Source organism: Balaenoptera ricei, chromosome 2 (genome assembly GCF_028023285.1).
Source record: "Balaenoptera ricei isolate mBalRic1 chromosome 2, mBalRic1.hap2, whole genome shotgun sequence".
Taxonomy (NCBI): Eukaryota; Metazoa; Chordata; class Mammalia; order Artiodactyla; family Balaenopteridae; genus Balaenoptera; species Balaenoptera ricei.
The window spans coordinates 128,344,560-128,366,498 of record NC_082640.1 but is presented as its reverse complement, the minus strand read 5'-3'; the positions used below and the strand labels follow the sequence as shown (position 1 = coordinate 128,366,498).

The 21,939-nt window shown below is 38.0% G+C and overlaps 2 protein-coding genes across 3 annotated transcripts; one reads left to right on the top strand and one right to left on the bottom strand.

Annotated features, from left to right (window-relative positions):
* Positions 1–698: 698 nt before the first annotated feature.
* Positions 699–7,746, bottom strand: PNN (pinin, desmosome associated protein). Of its 2 annotated transcripts, none has more exons than XM_059914136.1 (9): positions 7,570–7,746; positions 6,835–6,906; positions 6,375–6,443; positions 5,942–6,014; positions 5,732–5,826; positions 5,491–5,566; positions 4,190–4,345; positions 3,974–4,112; positions 699–3,233 (listed from the first exon to the last, which is right to left on the bottom strand). In XM_059914136.1, the coding sequence occupies exons 1-9, from the start codon at positions 7,680–7,682 to the stop codon at positions 1,798–1,800; spliced, it is 2,229 nt and encodes a 742-aa protein (XP_059770119.1). In that variant the 5' UTR covers positions 7,683–7,746; the 3' UTR covers positions 699–1,797. The 2 variants fall into 2 exon arrangements, with proteins under 2 accessions (XP_059770119.1, XP_059770120.1); XM_059914137.1 differs by lacking the exon at positions 7,570–7,746 and adding an exon at positions 7,519–7,537.
* Positions 7,747–10,825: 3,079 nt separating this feature from the next.
* Positions 10,826–21,939, top strand: TRAPPC6B (trafficking protein particle complex subunit 6B). Its single transcript, XM_059914138.1, has 6 exons — positions 10,826–11,223; positions 16,221–16,288; positions 17,030–17,147; positions 18,103–18,186; positions 19,915–20,008; positions 20,741–21,939. The coding sequence occupies exons 1-6, from the start codon at positions 11,143–11,145 to the stop codon at positions 20,770–20,772; spliced, it is 477 nt and encodes a 158-aa protein (XP_059770121.1). The 5' UTR covers positions 10,826–11,142; the 3' UTR covers positions 20,773–21,939.

Genomic DNA, 21,939 nt, shown 5'->3' with positions numbered 1-21,939 from the left:
GTTATTAGAATTTTTTCTATATATTTCATCAGCAGAGCTTAACTAAAATAACTGAAAATTGTTCTGCATATTCCAAAGATCTTTTCCATTTTTTCTCCTTATGCATTATAAACCCAAAATAATCTTTTGTATAAGCATCATGACAACTGTTCAAATTTTCTGGATAAAAATGAACAAAACTTAATTTGTACAAGATCTTAACACATACAATTATTTTAGATTCATCAAATAAGGACTTTTTTAAAAAAGAACCAGGTTTTACGGTCATCCCTTTTAAGTGTTTAACAACCTTTTCCCCATAATTGCACACAGGAAAATAAAATTTGCTACTGCATGCTGGAAAGTATTAGAATTCCTGGGTGAAGTGACTCTTGGTATAAACAACTGGCCCAGGGATGCAGGTAGCTAGCTCTGCAGTCTGAGAAGTTCTACTCCTTTACTATTTAATAATTGCTCCAAGAAAGGATTTTTTTTAAAAAAGATTTCTTTTAACATGTTCACTTACATTTATACAATGCTGAAAATGTATGTTGACATTTTTACTCTTACCGTTTACTTGTCAAGGGAAGGCATAATGAATATTCAAAGTCAAGCCTAAAGCTGTAGTCACAACGTTAAATTATGAACTCAAAAAAGGCCGTTTGCAATTTAAGTGCTCTCTTGTACAAAGCATCAGAAAGTTAATACAAGTACTAGTCTTAAGCAGTCACAAGTCTAAGCCACATTTATTTGCACATGTATAGTAATGGGCAACAGATACTCCAACTTCATACAAATTTATAAAACAACAAAGTTAATAATCATTTGGTACCACTTGCGTGTTATCTTGCTTACAGATTCAAGTGTAGATGAACTTCCTTCATTTTGTAAACTTTCATACAATACTTACTTAAACAAAAATTCTTGAAAACACATTGGCATGTTTTAGTTACGGCCAACACAAAAGTTAAGACAAGACCACAAACTCAAAATCCAAGCTTAGAATATACTTTTCTACCTCTCTCCCCTAGAAAGTGACTTTTTTTCTTTAACAGATGTATATGCTATATCACACAAGTAACCAAGGAGACAAAAAATGATGCTCCCATAATCGTAAAGAAAACTCCAACCAAATCATACTGTTTTAAGTTATCTACCAAATATATGGTTTAAATATGAGAAATGGGGAAATGCTTAGATTAAAAAAACAAGGGAGATTAGAAAAAAATGGTAAGTGATTTTAAGGAGAACAAACTATGTTCCCAACAAAGCTGCAAAGATCTGACTTTGACAACTCAAAATAATTGTCTAAGGCAAATAAATGTGAGGAAACCTTCAAAAACATTCTAATCACGTTCAATATCTAGTGATAAAAGCTGAAAATGATATCAAGAGAATACTTATTATACAAGCGTCAACGAGGACATCCCAAAACTAATGAAAGAAATGCACATTTATTTCTACAAAAGCAATGTATGATACAGAAGGGAACAGACTTAAAGATTTACCTATTAAAATATACAGATTCTTACTGAAGAGTATAGGATATTTAAAAAAGATGACAAGGGATGTTAATTTTTTTTTATTATTATTGTTTTTACATATTTTGGAACCTCACATAATTTTGATAAATAACTCTTACAAAATTATGCAAAAGTACAAGAATGTCTGGTAAACAAACAGTCTGTATTTTCCAAAAAAATTTTTACAACATGCAATTCTTAAGGCAGCATTCTCCTTACAAGGAAAGGTAATCCTTTTACTCATCAAGAAATCTTCTGCTGCAAAGAATAGGCTAAGAAAGCCTGGCTTCTTCCATTAACGCCTTTTGTCTTTCCTGTCTGATTTTCGGTCTCTTTCACTTCTTGAAGATCTTTTGCCTGATCGACTACTCTCTGATATAGACCTCTTTCTGTCAGACCGGGAATTCTTATCCTTTGATCCTTTTGTATCTCTACTACTACCTCCTTTTGAAGATTTGTGACTTCTTTCTAGTCCTGAAGCATCCCTTCGTTTCCGATCCACGCTCCTTCTGTGCTTTCTATCTCTGTTATGTCCCCGGCCCCTACTCCGACTTCTACTCTCACTACTACTAGTAGTGCTGCTGCTACTGTCTCTACTGCTGCTGCCACTTGTACTGGAGCTGCTACTGGAACTACTTCGACTACTGCTACTGCCACTGCTGGAACTGCTTCCACTGCTGCTACTGGTTGAACTGCTACTAGAACTACTACTGCTACTGCTTCGACTTCTACTCTTGCTTGTTTTATTTCTAGCTCGACCTCTACTTCTGCTCCTCGTTTTGGTTTTGCTCTTGCTCTCTGAATGTACTGTCAAGACTGGTTCTACTATCACCTCAGTGAGTTTTACAGATTCTACAGGAAACTCCTTCCTCTCAGGCGGTAAATGCCCTTGCTCCTGAATAACCTGAGGTGGTGGCTGTGAAACAGCTAATGGCAAAGTCTCAGGCTGAGAGGGAGGCTGAGGCTGGAGTACTGGTTGGGACTGGGAGTGGGACTGAGAGTGGGAGTGGGAGTGAGAGTGAGAGTGAGAGTGGGAGTGGGAGTGGGAGTGGGAGTGGGGCTGGGGCTGAGGCTGAGACTGAGGCTGAGGCAGGGACTGAGGTTGAGCCACAGGCTCAGGCTGGGGCTCAGATTCTTTTTCTTTTTCCTCAGGCTCATTTTCCATTTCTAGAGCACTAGCATTCTCTTTTGCAGGAGAAAGAGATTTACATTCTTTATCTGGCTCAACTTCAAATTCCAACTCTGGCTCCAATTCTTTGCTAGTTTCATTTTCTGAAGGTTCTATGCTTTCAACTTGATTGATTTCCATTACCTCCTGCTCAGCAATTACATTTTTGACACTCTCGACCATCTCCAGCACATCCATAACTTCTTCAGGCTGACTATCCTGCTGCTTCTCACTTTCCCTTACCTCAGTTTCTTCCTCCATCTTAACTTCCATTTCCTGCTTTTGTTCCTCCTCCTCCTGTTCTTTCTCTGCATCACTATGAACTATACCTATTTCCTTTTCCTCTTCCTCTCCTGCTTCCTCTATTTCTACATCATTGTGCTGATTACCTGTCTCCTCCAACTCTTCCTCTCGCTGAGCCACCTTACCCTCTTCTTGTTCCGACTTCTGTTCTTCATTACGCACCACCTGATGCTCTTTTTCCTTCATTGATTGTCTTCTAGGCCTAGCCTCCATTTTATTTATTTGTTCTGCAAATTCGATGCGTCTACCTTCAAATAAAGCTAAAGGATAAAAATTTACACGTGTAAAATTTACTATGATTTAGAAAATTCAAAATCACAATTTGACACCTAGTCACAAATTGTCAATGAGTTTATCTAAATGTCTTTTTTTTTTAAAGAGATGACAAAAGACTGATTATAGCATGTAAGTAATTACAAATTGATATAAGATGACAAAAGCAAAGATCCACTGGAAACCTATACACTAAGAAATTAGCAAAACCACACCACATTATCTAACTGATGGAAAAACAAGATAATCTTTTGCTATTTTACTTCATACTAAATGAAAAAAAATAAAGCTTCTCTTAAACAATCAGTTTTATGGTATCATATCATGCATTAATTTTTTTGATCCCAAGGAGAGACAAATCATCTAATCACCATCTTAGTAGTGTCTACCCTTCCATGTGTGCTTCCTCTATTTACTACATCAATGTTGACTTTTTCTTGATTCATCAGCATTTGTATCTAGATACTAAGAGTATCAAACAAAAGAGAAAGCTCACTCAAATGCTTCAGAAATAAACATGCATTAAGCACCACCTAATATCCAAGTTTCCAGTTAATATCTATCGTGAAACAAATGCTCCTATACGCCAAACACATTAGCATCTTAGAATATCTTTCTAAAAAATTAACTATTGAATCACAGGTGTCACAGGAAACAAACATGTATGTATTTGTGTGTTACCTTACTCATTAAGGAAATTTCAAGGGACCTCTTCATTTACACTTACCATTCATTTTTCTCTGTGACTCTTCTATTAGTTTTTGGGTAGCTGGACACATTCTTCCAGGAATATAGAACAAATGGGGCTTTGTTTTAGTTCTTATATATTTAATTATCTTGGCATTATGCTCATTCCATTCTTCTTGCTAAAGAAAAGGTAAAAAGGTCAGCGCTTTTGTCAACATGAAGGATTACCAATCTTAGAATTTCAAAATATACTCACCAGCTGCGCAAGCTCAACCTTCTGTTCCAAAAGCCGCAGTTCTGTCTGTTTAGCACGCCTCTCTTCAAACAGTTCTCTCCTCTCATTTTCAACCTGCTTTCTTTCTTCTTCTGCCTGCACTTCAAGTTTCTGTTCAATTTCCTGGCGTCTCTTTTGCTAAAGATAAACAGTAATCTTTAAAAGCTTATTATACATCCTGATTATGTGAAGTATCACAATTTTACTGTTGTCTGCAAACATGTTTCACATCTGCAATTCAGGACACCAGCTAATTCAACCTTGGCATTTGAGGTGGACTGCAATTTCCCCTCCAGGAAATGGGGACTGAAGTCTTTTCATGTAAAAATCTAAAGTTTAAAGCCATTAGCTATAATATCAGTAACTGTCTTATTCCAACATAATTTATGAAAGAACCTTACCTAAAAGTTAACCTGAAAGAGAAGAGTACTGTCTTTACAGGTTATCTTCAGTTATTCTTTCCAAAGCAAAGAATTTGAGACAAGTGATATCCTAGTGAACGAAGTAACTAACAAACTAGTCAACTCTCTTTTTAAAATTTTACGAAAAAAAAAAAAATCTACGGACATTCTTCAAACGTTGATGCTTTAAGCTTTTATATTTTCTAATAAAGTTAACATATGAAAGCTGAAATAAAATAACCAAATTGTTATCTTTCACTATAGTTCTCCCGAGAAGCAATAAGTTTGTGTTCAACTCCAAGGACACAATTTTGTAGCTTTAGTAAAATAAAAACTTCCAGAAAAATGACACAGTTAAATAAACTCTGGAGGGCAGGGAATATAACTTATGCTGTTGCTTCTGGAGTGCCTCTGAGTGTGTTAAGTCTTAGAAATTATAATTATTTAATAAATGACGATGATTAGTAAGTTCAACTTCCTGTTCGAAAGAAAGCACTCTAAGGCCTAAAGAAATGAAGAGACATGTCCAAGACCACAAAATGAGATTGTTATAGAGCTGAAACCAGAATCCAGGTTCTCCTTAATCAGACTAGGCTCTTTGAACCACAAAGCAAAGTTCACTAAGTTACTTTAACAGCACCTCAAAAAGAACCAGTCAACAGTATAACAACTTGAGAAAGTTTTAAAAGTTTTTCCTTGGCTTCATTTTAGGCTAGCAATTAAATCTTTTTCTTCTCTCTCTTTTTTTCCTTAGGAAATATTGGTAACGCGCTTAATGAAGCTTGCAGTTAAATCTTGAGAACTTCTCAGTGTTTAAGAAATATGTAATTAACTACTTTGATAGCTTAAATAAAAGAAGCAAAGGAAAAATTGCATAAATACCCTTTCGGTAGCAACAGTGGATTCTTGTTTAAATTTCTGAAGGGTGCCCATCAACAAGCCAAATATTCGTCGGTTCCTAAAGAACAGAAAAAGAAAATCCAATTTCAAAAGGTTCCACTTCATTTAAGCCTGCCATTTCCTAAAAGAAGCATAGCATAGACACTTGAACAATTACTTAAATTTTCTTAAAATTGCATTATTTGACAAAAGTTGTTTTCCTCCAGAAAGATACTTAAGATACCTTTGCTTTCCCTTTTCATCCATATTTTGATCCTGGATAAGGTCTCTCCGTGTCCGCTCTTTGGAGGTAGCTACAACTGAAGACTGCAAAGCTGGCTGCAGGAGAAAAGAAATTTCAGTAATTTAACTAGCATACAGTGGCACTCCTTTAAATGTACTAAGGTGAAAATACTATATTCACCCTCTATGAAGTTCTTTTAATTTCAATTACCTTCTTAACATCATCGTCCTCTGGGTCGCTTTCTTGGCGTGATTCTCTCCGAGTCCGACGCTCCCCGCCCAGCCTGACAAAGGAAAATGAATTTAAAAATGAATTTAAAAGAACCAATTCAAACTCTGATCTCCTATACCTCTCAAGCCACTTAAGTTCTTGTAGTACAAGTCAGAAAAGTAACCCAAATTAACTATTTTCTCAATATTATTCTTCTCATGACCTTTACTTTGGTAAAATTTCTGTTATTGTTAGTGAAGAATTGAGTTTTGAGGCATACTAGCTGTCTCAGTTCAAATACCAAGGAAACAGACTCAGGGTAAGTGGTATACTACTCAATTCTAAGACAACTTAATTCAACAATATTTATTAAATTTTTATATTTATATGCTACCTCAGAAAATGGAACATACAAGTATGCCTTCAGACATACCTACTGACTGCCCCTTCAAGGTCTCTCTGTTTGGCTGGGGGTCCTCCTCCACTATCTGAGAATCCACGCCTGCAAAAAGAAAGGCCAACATAAAGCACTTGGAATTTGAGAAAAATGGTATTTCCATTTAAGGAAGATAATTTAGTTGCAATTAAAAAAAAACCTTCCAGTTAAAGTAACCTTAAATGGGCATTTACTTCAAGATGCTTTTGTAGCATTTCTTTTAAAACTATGAGAATAAATTAAGTTTGCACATAACTGGTATAGTTACTATATTCTTCAATGTCTAGTTTTGAATGCAAATGAAATTCCAGGATAGCTCTACAGAAAACTACAGCTGATCACAGCTTCAAACAAACCAAACATTTCTAACATTGGCTCGACCACGAAATTTGTTTAAATCGTTTCGTTAATTTAGTGTAGTAAGTACCAATGAATTAAAATCCTAAGGAAATCTTACCTCAGCAATAAACTACCACGTCCTCTACCTCCACCAGGACCAGAAAGGGCCAGCAATCTGGCTTGGATGGGCCTACAAGATATTTACAAATCAGTACAAAAATCGTTTCTAATAGCACCAAATACTGTAACGAGTGCGGTTCATCATCAAGAGAAATTAATCAGAAAAGTTCGAAGATGATGGTTTCAAAACCCACGTGTTTGGAACAGGACACGAAGTACTTTGTTAACTTCCTTATTTTTCCAAGACCAGTATCACAGAAATTATATTTACCTCGATGCCACTACACATTAACAAGCTTGAATCAAGTCCGGATTTCGCTAACCCAAAGGAAGTTGCACGTGGGCAAGAGCCGGGGGGCAAGGCGGCAGGACCGCGTCCCGGGAGGGTCTCCGGGCCAGCCCCGAATCGGGTGGCCCCGAGAGAAGGAAGGCTTTGTGCTGCAGTTCCGGGCCTGCAGGGCCGAGGGCGGGAATCGGCAGTCTGGGCCTTCCCACAGGACAGGAAGCCATCCTGGCGCACCCAGGCCCCGCTCTCCTTCCTCACGCATGTGAGCCCCAGGACTTACGGTGGGAGCCTTGGAAATTCCCACCTCACCGAGAACGGGGTTCCACGGCTGCCCCGGGAACAGGCCTCGATGTTCGAGTCCTCTCAGGGCTGGCTGCCCTCCCCGCCCCAACTCACCCCGGCTTCGTGGCTGCCTCTCGGAGCCGGCATTTCCCATCCGCCCCTCACCTCACGTCATTCGGATCCCGCCCGGTGAGCTTGCGAATATTCTCATCCACATTCTTTAGGCTCTCTTTGGCCTTTTCTAGCTGCTCCTGCAAAGTTCTCACTGCGACCGCCATCTTCTCCCTGCAGCAGGCTCCGAGACTGCTCTCCAGGCCACGCCTGCTTGTGTCGCGCCGCGAGACGCGAGAAGACTGACAGCTGGGCTCAGGCAATGGCGATAGGAGTTGTATTTCGGCCTCAACCACTCAGCAACCGGAAGGGGGAGAAGCTGCCGACCTTTGTGACTCTGGGCCAATGAAAAGTCCGCCAGACGGTCGCTTCCCTCCCCGATTAGCTGCGGGTGGCTAGGCTCCGCTTCTAGCGCAGAGACGGGGCGGATTTGAGAGTCCCTGGGTTCTCGGAGAGGTGGGTTCGCTGGCCGGCTCTTCTGGCGGGGAGAGTGGAGTTTTCCAGCCCTTTTAACCTGTATATGATGGCCTCTTATCGTTTTACAACCTGTTCCCCTCAGAGTACGGTGCAGGCGAGTCTTTTTTCCCTTTTTCCCGGGTAAATGATTTGATTAGGACAGGGTGCGGCCGTTCTGGTGGTGCGCATGCCCAGAGAGGCAGTGGGAGGGGCGCAGGCTTCTCTTGACTAGGTTAAGCTCAAATGAGCAGAGGGAAGCGAAAAGTGAAGGAAGAGGAAAAGTCATTCATTATAATAGCTAACAAGTGCTTTGTGCTGTACTCCGTGAAACACTTCACGTGCTTTATCCCCTACAAATCAAAAGCTTGAATAAACTTTTGCCTGTTATTACTGATAAGGAAATACCGTAACTGTCCCCAGGTCACGCTGGCCCAGAATCATCATACGATCGATCAGACTATGTGCAAGGCTTTACTACAAGAAAAAAAGCGACGGTGAGACAGACGAGACGGGCATTAGCCTCTACACCGGCCTAGAGCTGGTTGGTTTAAAATACGGTCTGGGGGAGCAGCGCTACTGTTAGTTGTGTGTGTGTCGTCCACCTTCTGGTTCTGCTCTACCCGCACTGCCAACGTGAGAACCGGTTTTGTTCCAGAAATGTATTTGTAAATTGTAGCTCAGAAAGCATTTTCCCACAGAAACAATATTATCAATAATCTTTGTGTTCTCATCCTCCATCTGTAGCCAGGCATACTTGCACCAAGCATTAGCAGGCCAACGGTATTTAATCCGAGTTACCATTTTAATTCACCCAACAATCCTTAAAAGCTCTTACTGTGTTAAGCTAGACTCTGTGGAAAAAGCCTAGAACAAGATAACTGTGGTTCCTGCTGCCATGGAGTTTGTAGGCTCCTCAGGGAGCAAAGATCATTCATGTACTTATTCATTCAACAAATATTTATGGAACGCCTACTTTTTGCCAGGCACTATTCTAGGCACTTGGATAGTCAGTGTACAGTAAAGATATCTGCCCACAAGGAGCGTGGCCTCAGGAAGAGTGAGGAGACAGACGATAAGCGTAAGTAAATTACATAGCATGATGGAAATGGGTTAAGTGCTATACAAAAAAGCAGAAGTAAGGCTGGATAAGAAGGATGAGTGTTGATAAATAATTATATGATTCTGGGACTTCCCTGGTGGTCCAGCGGTTAAGACTCCGTGCTTCCACTGCAGGGGGCTCCGGTTCGACCCCTAGTTTGGGAACTAAAATCCTGCATGCAGCGTGGTGTGGGAAAAAAAAAAAATTACATGATTCTGATTGTGAGCATACTTTGTCTCATTGATCCTTATTACAATCCTGTGTAGTAGGCAGTACATGAAACCTGAGAATGTGGTAATGGTACCACGAAGTGTAACAATGTTTCCATGGGAGATGCTTCTAGAGTTAGCCAAAAACGTAGGATCTATTCTTGCTTACATAGACTCTATTACTAAGATCCTGGGAAATTTAACATAGTCTAATTATGGGGGATAATCAGTAGGATGCCATGTTCAACATTTAGTAATGCTCAATTAATATTAGTTTCCCCTTCAGTCTCCAAAATATCCAAAGAACACCATGTTACTGTGGTTTGAGAAATTGACCTTGTAAGTTGCCAGTCTTTTGCTTAATCTTTGACCTTGATGGTGGTGATGAGGGAGAATGCAATTGGGACATAAAGGACCTGATTTCACATATGGGAAATTTTAGTGCTGGAAAAAAAGATTAAGATTGCAAAATACTCTTCAAAATTAGTGTTTGTTTTCAAAGGGTTAGGTGAAACTTACACGCTTGATTTTATGAAGTGATGGAAAAAACGGATCCAAACATTAGAAGGGGATATGAAAGGGTATGAAGAGTTGAGAGGTTATTGTTAACAATTTGAGAAGACTCGACATATTACTTCGGGAGAGGCAATGAATTAATTGGGGGAAAAATCTGCTTTGTAAATTACTAAGAAAAGATCTAATCATAGGCTAAGCATCACGTTTAAGACAAAGTTTGCCAAATTTAAGACGTGCATATGATCTAACATATGTATTCGCATGTCTGTAGGGGTTAAGTCCCACATCCACCATAGATTCTTATATGAACTCCGTTCCACAGTGACGTCACATTTCTGAAGTCTTTAGTTTGTATTTTCTGATTCAAATTACCTTGTTCTTTGCTTACTCCATCCTCCTTGTCCCTTGTACCCCACTCCCAGTAAACCTCCTGGTGGCCAAAACGGCTCTAAATCTTTTTGTACACCCAGACTTAATCCAAAATGGATTGGGATAATCTCTCAGTATACCTAAAGTTTATAGCCTGAAAAATGACGATTTATTCACTTTTTTAAAAAAATTATTTATTTATTTATTTAGGCTGCACCAGGTCTTAGTTTCTGCATGCGGGATCTTTAGTTCCGGCATCCAGACTTAGCTGCGGCATGCATGCGGGGATCTAGTTCCCCGACTAGGGATGGTACCCCGGACCACTCCATTGGGAGCGCGGAGTTTTACCCACAGGACTACTAGGATAGTCCCAATATTCGCTTTTTTTTTTTTTTTTTACAACTTTTCATATTAAGCAACATATGGCAGAAGTGGAAGCTTTTGATGAAGCTAATAGAAATTCTTGTCAGTTCTAAGAGCTAAGTAACACAGAGATGGCAGCGGGAGGTCCCGTCTTATTTTACCACCTCCCCCGCCCGCCGCCTTCAATGTTGTAGGGGGAAGAAGCCTTCCTCCTCTCCGGGCGCCAGCGGTTCACCCAGCGGAAGGAACTCTGTGACCATAGAGCTGGCGGAATGCCGGGGTAGAGGGGACCGGAAGTTGTTTTTTCGCCCCCCCACCCCCGCCCAAGGGCTGGATGGGGTCTCCGGGGGCTGGGTTTGGTTCCGGCTGCTGTCAGACCCTCTCGTTCAGCCCAAGGGCTTAGTGGCCCTAGGGTGGGCTCGCCCTGGGCCCCGGCTTACTCCAGTATCAGCCTTCGGGAAGCTGAGTGAATTCCTCGGTCTCCTAGCAACGAGGGACGGACTGCGGACTGAGCAAGCGGCGGCGGCGCAGCCCAAGCTGCCCAGGCGCTAGCCGGAACCCCGAGCCCGGCCCAAACGGGAGCCTAAACCCGGAGCTTGGAAGAATAAGCAGGAAATGGCGGACGAGGCGTTGTTTTTGCTTCTGCATAACGAGATGGTGTCTGGAGTGTACAAGTCCGCGGAGCAGGGGGAGGTGGTGAGTGCTGCCACACGCCCTTGAGGTCCTTTTGCGGTGACACTCCTTGTTTCCACTCAGTTTTCTTTTAACCCCCGTCCCATCGCCACTCATCGCCTCCCGAAGTGTAGGCAGATTGGTCCACCTTCAGGTATCCTAAGCCTTAGAACCTGTCAGCTGTCTTCAGTCTTTCATCCTTGTCTCTTTCGTATCTTTTACTACTTGATACCTTTTTGTCCAGTCCCGTATGTGTGTGGCACGCCACAGATCTTTTGTTTTGTCCCTACCATGATTTGCGGCAGAGTTAACTGCTGATTTTGGCACCCCTACTTAATTCGGCTGTCACTTCCAGCACTTCCCAGTAGTCCAAAGAAAGAGGGCTAATGAGATTTGAGGTAGAAGCAAAGGAAACTTTGCAGGTGTTCTTATAATTAGGAAACACTAATTAATTTTAAAAATATTTAGTGTCCATTATATGTCAGAGCTAGTTGCTAGGGATATAGTAATGAGCGAAACAATGGCCCCATCCTTCTGGAGGTTACTTCTAATGTGTGGTAGTCTTCATTCGCTAATTGATTCATTCAGAAAATATATTAAGCGTGTATTGTGGGCCTGACAATTGTTAGATGAATAAGATAAAGTCCCTGCCTAACAGTCGTTGGGGAATAAGGGTTCAATGAATAATTAACGCATTGGGTGGTAATTAGATATGGAATCATGGAGTTGTAGGGTTTTATAAATGAAATATTACGAAGTCATGCTCAAGTCAGAAGCTCTGGTTTCTATAATGCTATTGATAAAGGGGTGGAAAGTGAGGGCAGGAAAAGCATCCTAGGCAAAGGTAAAAAAAGTCATAGAGGTATGAAAAAGTGCAGTGCATTTAAATATGCTTGAGTATTTCACTGTGACTAGACTGAATAAGTGGAGAGTAAGAAGTTTTGAAAGCTGAAGCTGGAAAGAGGTCTGTATGATTAAAACACATGGACCTTCTCAGTGGAGGATTTTTAAGGAGGAGAATGACATGCTCCATTTGCATTTCAGAAAGATAAACCATTATTTGGGCTGGAGAGGGAAGGTCCTTGTAGTGAGAAGACCCATTATTGCAGGAGTCCAGGCAGGAGATAATGAAGATCTGGATAAAGAGAAGAGGAGAGAAGGTTTGAGAGATCGGAGGTAGAATCTCTAGGACTTGATTAGGTATAGGAATGAGGGTTGAAAAATTATCCCCAGGTTTTTAGCTTGAGCCACTGGGTTGGATGGAGGGAATAAAGAAGAAAGAGGTGATGATAATTAATTATTTTGAATAGGTTGAATTTATGGCACCTGTAGGATATTGAGGAAGAGGTACTGTCAGTTTGTAAACTATAAGAAGGATACTGGCTGTTCTGGGTACTATAACAAGAATGCCATAGACTGAGTGGCTTATAAACAACAGAAATTTATTTCTCACAGTTGTGAAGGCTGAGAAGTCCAAGATCAAGGCACCAGCAGATTCAGTGTCTGGTGAAAGCCTCCTCCTGGTTCATTTATGGATGTGTTTTGGCTGTGTGCTCACATGGTGGAAGAGGCTAGCTAGCTCTCTGGGGTCTCTTTTGTAAGGGCACTAATGCTATCCTTGAGGGCTCCATCCTCATGACAGAATCACCTCCCAAGGGCCCTACCTCCTAATACTATCTGGGAGTTAGGATTTCAACACGCTAATTTGGGGAGATATTAGTAGGAAGACATCAGGAAGAGTATTGGAAATGAAGCAAATTCTATTCCTTTTTTTTTTTCCGGCTGCACCTCGCTGCATGTGGGATTTAAATTCCCCGACCAGGGGTTGAACCACTGGACCACCAGGGAACTTCCGAAAATTCTATTCTCATTCAGGTCCATCTGTAATAGAGATTTTTTCCAAGTTACAAACTTTTGACTTTATCATCATCCACAAGCAATAGTTAATGTTTTGCATCTGTGCTAAGTGCTGAGTAGCAGACATTTGCTGTTTGTGCAAAGTTAGCTTTCCTTATACCCTTTTCCCCAGAGAATAATTAGCAACACACCTTTTTTATCACAAAACCTCTGCTCCCCACTCCACCACATGTGCAATCAATTCTCTTCATTCTACTCTTTCTACTTTCTTTTCCTGTTCCAACTCTTGCCCAAGAAAACCTTTTTTAAAAATCCCTCTCTTTTTTTCCCCAATGGATTAGCTAAAATAAAACAGCTGTTCTAATCATGACTGATAATTTTGAGACATGTGCTAGTCCTATGAGAGAAAGGAAATCCATAAGTTTTGAATCATTTAAACTAAAAACAACTTTCTTTTCCTATTGCAATTTGTATATGGTGGGGAAAGAATTGTAAGTCCATATAAGCAAAAGGGATTTTTCAAAAGTTATATGGTAGTCCACAGGGGCAAGATGGGAATAAAGACACAGACCTACTAGAGAATGGACTTGAGCTTACGGGGAGGGGGAAGGGTAAGCTGGGACAAAGTGAGAGAGTGGCATGGACTTATGTACACTACCAAATGTAAAACAGATAGCTAGTGGGAAGCAGCCGCATAACACAGGGAGATCAGCTCCGTGCTTTGTGACCATCTAGAGGGGTGGGATAGGGAGGGTGGGAGGGAGGGAGACACAAGAGGGAAGAGACATGGGGATATGTGTATATGTATAACTGATTCACTTTGTTATAAAGCAGAAACTAACACACCATTGTAAAGGAATTATACTCCAATAAAGATGTTAAAAAAAACAAAACAAGCAAAAGTTATGTGGTAGTCTTGATGATTAGAACCCATATTGGAGTCTAGGTGTATGAGGGTTTGTTAGTGTCTCTACTTTGAGTGTGCTTCAAATTTTTCATAGTAAAAAAATGTAGAAAAGACATAATCCTATCATCCAGAAATGGTTTTTATATATCTTTTTAGACATAAAGTCATAGGTGTAAGTGAAAAAAAGGGAAAAAAACCAATGTTCTTACCTTCCCAATCAATGATTTTCAAACTGCGCTTGAAGAGGAATTAAATCTAAAAACTGAATAATTGGACATTTACCAATTTATGGAGAATAGTTTTTTTTTTAAGGTTAATGGATAAAATATTCTTAAGTTTTTCTTAAAAATTTGGTACTTTACTAGTGAGCACTCACAGATGCCAAAGTGAATGAACAAGTGCAGCATCAGGTTTTTCCTGGGGCTTAATTCAAAAGCTCATGTGATCATAGCTAAGGTTTTAGAATGTCTGCATATAAGCATATTTCCTGCTTATCAATATATTCCTGGGTGATTCTATTGATACGAAGAGCAGGTTGTTCCACGAAGAGCATCATGACTTACAGGTACTCATTCTACCTAAGCATGTTTGGGAATGGGTGTGGAAATCAACAGAATGGTGCTGAGTGGTCCCGTAGAGAAACAACATGATTTGGTTTTTACAAAGTCTATACCAGAAATACAGAAGATAAATCAAAGGAAGAAAAAAACTAGAGATGAGACCAGTTGGAAGGCTCTAACTGAAGACCAGGAGAGAAATGAATGCTAAGAGCTACTTAAGCAGTCAGGAGAGAGAAGACGGATTTTGAAAAGCATGTAGATAATAGGCTCCACAGGACTGCAGTGTGTGTGGAGCGTCGGGAGCAAGGAGGTGAAGAAAATGGAAGTTTTCTGGTTGTGGTAACTAGATAGATGGTGGTGCCATTGATGAAGTTAAAGAATTTTGGAGGCAGAGCAGGCTGAGAATGTTAAGATAATATCATTTGAACACGCCTAATTTGAGCGGCCTGTGGGACCTCTGGATGGCTGTGTCCACTAAAGTCTGTACTAGAAATACAGGTTTAATAGTCAGCCCCATTAGTAGCATACATGGTTCCTTAGAAGAAAGTTCAGCAAATAATGAGGCCTGTGGTGTTAGCGGGAGACAAAGGCTTCAGAATACATAAAAATTCTTGCCCTTTTGGAGCTCTATTCTGGGCGAGGGTGGGGATGGAGGGACATGAGCAATACAAAATTAGTAAAATGTACATTAGGTTAAATGGTGAAAGAAGTTCCTTGGAGACAAACAGGGAAGTGAGACAGAGCATCAGAATCACTTTAGGAGTGGTTCTTAAAACACAGCTCGCTGACGCACACCTACAGTTTCTGATTCACTAAATTGGGGGTGGGATTACAGAATTTGCAGTTTTTACAAGTTCCCGTGTGATGCTGATGTTGCTAGTCTTGGGACACAATTTGAGAATTACAAGGATAGAGAGTTTCTGAAGTGGAATGATACTGTACTTTTAAAAGGTTGAAATGAGCCACATTGAGATGGTGACATGTGAGTGAAGACTTAAAGCGAGTGAGTTGGTCATGTGAATATCTGGAGGAAGAGCTGCCTATGCAAGAGTGCTGAGATTGGAGCCTGCCTGGCATGATTAAGAACAGCAAGGAGATCAGTGGAGCTGGATGGAGTGAGTGAAGAAGAGTAGAAGGTTCAGGCCAGAGAGGCACAGGAGTCTGGATTGTATAGGGCTTTGTAGTTCATCCAGAGAATTTTGAGTCTTCGACATAGGGGTGGTATTTAAAGCCTTAAGAGTGGATGAGATTGTCAAAGGAAGAGTGAAGCAGTTGCATGATTCCAGACATAGGAAGGTGGGGTCTAAGACATACTGAGAAATGGAAAGCTTGGATGACTCTAAGAGACATTCTGAAGCAAGGGACAATAGAACTTAGTGAAAGCACAAAGGGAATGACTGACAGAAAAAAGTCAAAAGCGATACCATGACCTCAGTTTTATAACTGAGGAGAGAAGAAGAGTTGAAAATGGAAAAAGCCAGGGAAGGTGGGAAGAGTAATTGGGAAGGGGCTTTGGCATTTCTGAAAAGTAATAACAGTTCCCTGTTTATCTTATTGCCTTATGAAAATGACTAGTACTAAGAAAATTCAAGTATGACTTGTAATTCACTTTTTCTTACAATGTTTCAGTGAAAAAAGTATAAATGTTAACATTCTAGCATTCTAAATTTATTCAAAACTATTATTTTTTTAAATAGGAAAATGGACGCTGTATAACTAAGCTGGAAAACATGGGGTTTCGAGTGGGACAAGGATTGATAGAAAGGTGAGCAGTATGGATTTGAAAATTTTCTTCTAGGTAGGTTATGAACAAAGATGATCCATTTCAAGACTGAATAAAACTTGAGATAATTTAATTTTAATTCCCAAATTTTATTTATTCTCTGTTCTTTAATTCACAGATTGAAATTTCTTTTTAGGCCTGATGCTATTTTAACTCAGTTACCCAACTTTCATGTTTTAATATTTGAAGAAAATATGTATCTTCTATGTTTTAGACTTTTTTCTTGAAAACTTTGGTATGCTGAAACAACCATCTAAAATCTTACTGCATTTCCTACTTAAGATCTAATACGTTCTTTAACCTAAATGGAATTTTGTTTAAATGCATACCTTAGAGTCTCTATTTATGCATGTAATAATCTTTCAATTTATAGATCAATTTTTTTTAGTATTCCTTTCTCACTATCTGAAATAGTTGAACTCTGATTATATTTTATATAGCAATACCATGATTATGCTCAGATTTTTTTTCTTAATGTGCTAACTGTACCTAAAATTGCTGTGTACTGTTAGACTAATACACCTTTAGATTAATTTTAGCCCCCAAATTATATAACAGACTGTGAATCCATTGAGATGGGATCTACTTTGCTTGGTGCTTATCACTTTATGACTGTCAGTAAATGTTCAGTGCTGTTGTGACATTTGGAAATTAGTTAATAATCTGCCCCTCCTGCTTTCTTTGGAGGAAAAGTACTGTGTTACTTCTAGTTGATCTTTTTAGGTTTACAAAAGATACTGCAAGGTTCAAGGACGAGTTAGATATCATGAAGTTCATCTGTAAAGATTTTTGGACTGCAGTATTCAAGAAACAAATCGACAATCTAAGGACAAATCATCAGGTATTTAGATAAATTAAGGCCTCTTTTTTAAGTCCTTTAACTTAATATAAATGTATTTTAGTGATTTACTTATTATGTAAAACTTAATTTCTCGTCAACTTTGGAATGTTTCTCTTATATGTTATTAATACATCATTACTTTTTTCTCTAATAGGGTATAGTGAATAAAGACCAAGAGACAATTATCAGTAATTATAGCTGTCCCTTTCCCTCAATTAAATTTTAAGTTTTGAAAAGTAGCAGATATCAGAATAATAGGTTTTATTATTTCATTATTATTACTTAGTGGTGATAATATGCAGAACCACAAATATATCACATTTGTCTGAAGGCTAATTTATAGAGCATATTTAACTCTTAAATAACTATTGCCTGTTTAGTTGCTGTCATATTTCTTATTCTTAAAATATTTTGTTAAAAAAAAATAGGCTGCATGGAAAATCATACATAAAATAGATTTATTTTATAAAACTCAGGGAAATATTTGGAGTATATTTGGCATTTTAATAAAGTATAAAAATGAAAATAATGTATCTTGTAGCTACCAATAGAATTCATTTTTTCAGATAACAGTATCAACCTTAGCTTAGAAGTACCTGAAATGCTAATAGGAAGACGTGACTATGATTTTTGGCTTTCTAGGTATGAGTTAATAACATATAGCTGCTAATTTCACCCGGACATGTATTTCTGATTCTTTCGCACTAGACTGTGTTCTTTAAGGATAGGAACTGTCTTAGGTATCTTTGTATCTTCAGTATCTTAAAGCATTCAATAAATATTAGTGTTATAAAATGCTGAACTCTTCAGCTTGAACATTACAAAACTTCTTCATATAAAGAAAATTTGACCAATAGAAAGGAGAGCTTTAATAACTTTAAAAATTTCTTAAATTGTTTTGAAGGGAAGAGTACAGATTACATTGACTTTGGATGTTTTTCTATTTTTGGAACAGGGCATCTACGTACTTCAGGACAACAAATTTCGCCTGCTTACTCAAATGTCTGCAGGAAAACAGTATTTAGAATATGCATCAAAGGTATTTAATGGAATAGAAGATTGGGGTTTTTTTATTATGAAAAAAGTAGAACCATAGGGAAAAGTACAATGCCAATCATAACAGACTTTCGAATTCAAAATATGTTTTTAAATTGTTCCTTTTGTTTAAACACTTTTCAATGAAATAGGTGTTCATCATATTGAAACAACTTACATTAACCTGTACCTAAGTAGGCTTATGATGACCAATTAAAGAAACACTATAGTTTAAATGCCATTAAAAATGTAGATTAATGGTAGATTCTCAAATATAGCATGGATACATCAGAAAAGATACTCAAGCTTAAAAAACCTGGTATTAGCTATGCAGAATTATTCACCTCAGAGTTCATATTTACAATCTCCATCAGTAAATTAAAAAAATTATTTTTAATATAATTAACATTTGTTCCTAAGAATACATGTTTTGTGTTAAGTATATCTGTGTTTCTGGGTTTCATGTATTTTTCTTCTTCAGTCTCAGGTAGGAATCAATAAATAGACCAGATGTATTAAAGAAAAGCTGACAAGTTTTAATGTAAGGGTTCCTTTGAAGTGGTTAAAATATCTTGGGCAAGCGTAGCTCCAGTGGCGCAATCGGTTAGTGTGCGGTACTTATAAAATATCTTGGGCAGTATGTATAAGCCGCTGTTTCTCTGTAAAATCTGTCCATACCTAAATTATCTAACACAAAGGCAGTTTGGTATAGTGGAAAGAGTATGGACTTGGGACCAAATAAATCTAGATTTTAAGCTAACTCCACAACTTATAGGTTTGTGACATTGGGTAAGTTACATTAACCCCTCTGGACCTTAGTATCCTTATTAATAAAATTGATTATAATAATACCTATATTATAAAGAATCTCTAGGTTCTCTCCCAGCTTACAATTTCATGACTCCATATCTGATTACTTATCAGTACCCATTTATTTATATTAATTATAAAATAATATTCTATATTATTCATAGATACATAGTAGTGTTGTTGAATATCATGCAAAATGTAGATAATAAAAAATTTCTTGGATTATTTGATTTTTGGTTCTCATTTTTGTCCTGGCTGTCTCTGCTGTGGCATAGTCCCATTTCCCTTCCTTGTTTCCATATGACAGGGTTTCTCAACACTGGCGCTTTGATATTTTAAACTAGGTAAGTCTTTGTTTTGGCAGGCTGTAAGTCTTGAACAAATCAGGATTCTTGGTTGTAGAAAGCAGAAACCAATTTTGATTGAATGGAATAATAATTAGTTAGCTTACAGAACTGATGGGAAGGCTCAGAAAACAGGCAAGAACCATGGGAGCAGGAGTTCCCTCATGGTCTAGTGGTTAGGATTTGGGGCTTTCACTGCTATGGCCCAGGTTCAATCCCTGGTCGGGAACTGTGATCCCTTAAGCCGAGCAACATGGCGTGGCCAAAATTAAAAAGAACCATGGGAGGTTAAAGCAGCCAGAAAGCCCAAATCACTCCACAAGGAGGGTCTATTTAGAACCCTTCAGGCAGCACTGAAGGTAGACACAAACCACCTCTGCTGCCTCTGGAACTAATTCTAACCTGTTTCCAGCTTGTTTTTGTCACAATCAGAATTTTCAATGATTTGAAAAATTCTTCCACAACCCTTTTTTAAACAGCAATGACTTATTAATATCAAGGTTTAACTATCATATTTATCAATAGCTTTACTATCTTAGTAAATCCTTAATATATTTTACACTTTTTTTTCTTTTTAGTACTTAGCATTTACATGTGGCTTAATCAGAGGTGGCTTATCAAACTTGGGGATAAAAAGTATTGTAACAGCTGAAGTATCTTCAATGCCTGCCTGTAAGTTGAATTCACATTTCTTACAAATGTTTTTAGCAATTATTTTTCAGGTCTGGTGTTTTTTTGTTTGTTTCTTGTTTTTGTTACTTAGAGAACATTTAAAATGCTAAAACCATTTCATTTTACTTTCATCAAATTTTAACATTTAATGTAGTAATATGTAGCATACTTATATTCACAGTCAATGATTTTTTAATTCACAGTAGACAGTGATTTAAGAAAACGTGCTAAGGAAATCCAAATTTATAAGACAACTTAAGGAATGATTCTTAACTCTTAAAGGAAAATTTTCTGCAGTATTCTTTTAAGATAGCAAATTTCCTTAATTTTTTTAAACAGTTTTCTAGAAAATATCTATTATATAAAGCTAAATAAAGCCAACTAGTCTTTTATTGCTAAACTCCTTTCCAAAGATCTTTCCACCAGAGCTACCAACCAAGAATAAAATGGCTTTGAGCATCACTGTATTTCCTTTCTATTCACAATAATTAGCAATGAAATACCTAAAATGTAGGAATCACAGAGAAACAAAGGTAGCCATTCACAAACCAGATAATCATCTCATAAAAACGAAATTGACTTTATCAAATATTGTGAAGAGTGTGAAAAGTTGTTTGATGTAGCAAGTTTCTTGATTGAAACTACTTACTAAATGAAGCAGGAAATTGATGTTCAGGCCTGTTTTCCTTGTACCTTAAATCAAAGAATGATTTTTCATGTTTTCTTTTTTAGGTAAATTTCAAGTGATGATACAGAAGCTATAGAAACTACTGAAATGCAAGGCTTCAATAGTGTAGAGATAAATTCTTCCTGTATAAAGTATTTCAAGTAGCAATGATTTAATTACATTGTTGGACATTTGTATTGATATAAGCTATTTGCTAACTTATATAATGAAAGATGCACTCTTAAGCAGGAGTAAGGGTGTATTTTATCAATTTAACACAGACCTTAAAGCAGGTAAAGAAACATTCTACTGTAACACACTTTACTGAAACTATTCAGAATGAAAACCTAATTTCAAATAAGTAAACACCAATGCAGGACCCTTATTTAAACATTCTTATTTGCTTAGAGTGATATGTATTTAACCAGAGATGAAGAAACAAAACTCAGGGTTTGGTAAATTAGCATAAAGAAAGTATGTACCAATCAGAATCTTTTCGGTAAGAATGAACAAATTTTGGTTTTGTTTTATGAATTTGTTTTAGTTATTTAAAAAAAGCAAATAGTACACTAAAATTTAAACTTAATTATTATTTTATTGCTTATAATTTATTTCTATTAAGAATCTTTATGCTTGTATAAGGATTTCATATACATGGTGTGTGTGTTGTGTGTGTATGGTATATATATCATATTTAACTGCCTAAATTGCTTAAAAACTTTATTTCACTTTAATAGAATTCAGTTCTTGAGAGCTCCATTAATGTAATGAAGTGAAATATAGATCTAGATAAAGTGAGATATAGATGTGAATTCAGTGACTCCAGGGCCAAAGAATATTAGGTATTTGAGGAAGGAATTTTTATACTTACTCCTGTTACAGTCTTGACTTTCAATTTCTCTCTCTCTCCATGTGTGGAAGTGCTGGTGAAGATTCTAACATCTTATCTTTTTTCCCCTTATTTAGTCTTCCCCAAGGGCATAGGGGTGGATGATTGCATTAGTCACACCAACATTCATGGGACCATATCTTCTCAGTGGGTTGGGGTCAGTGCTCATCTAGTGTATCATCTCTCACCTCCTCTCCCATCATCTGATGACCATGAAAGGACAAGCATGGAGATGAAAGCTATCATACTGAGGAAAGCAGGGTACACAGATAGATAGAAAGTACCTGAATTGTGCTTCTGAATTAACCAATCCTGGAATTGCTTCACCTCTGGACTTTTTGTTATGTGAGATAATAAATTCCTTATATTGTTTAA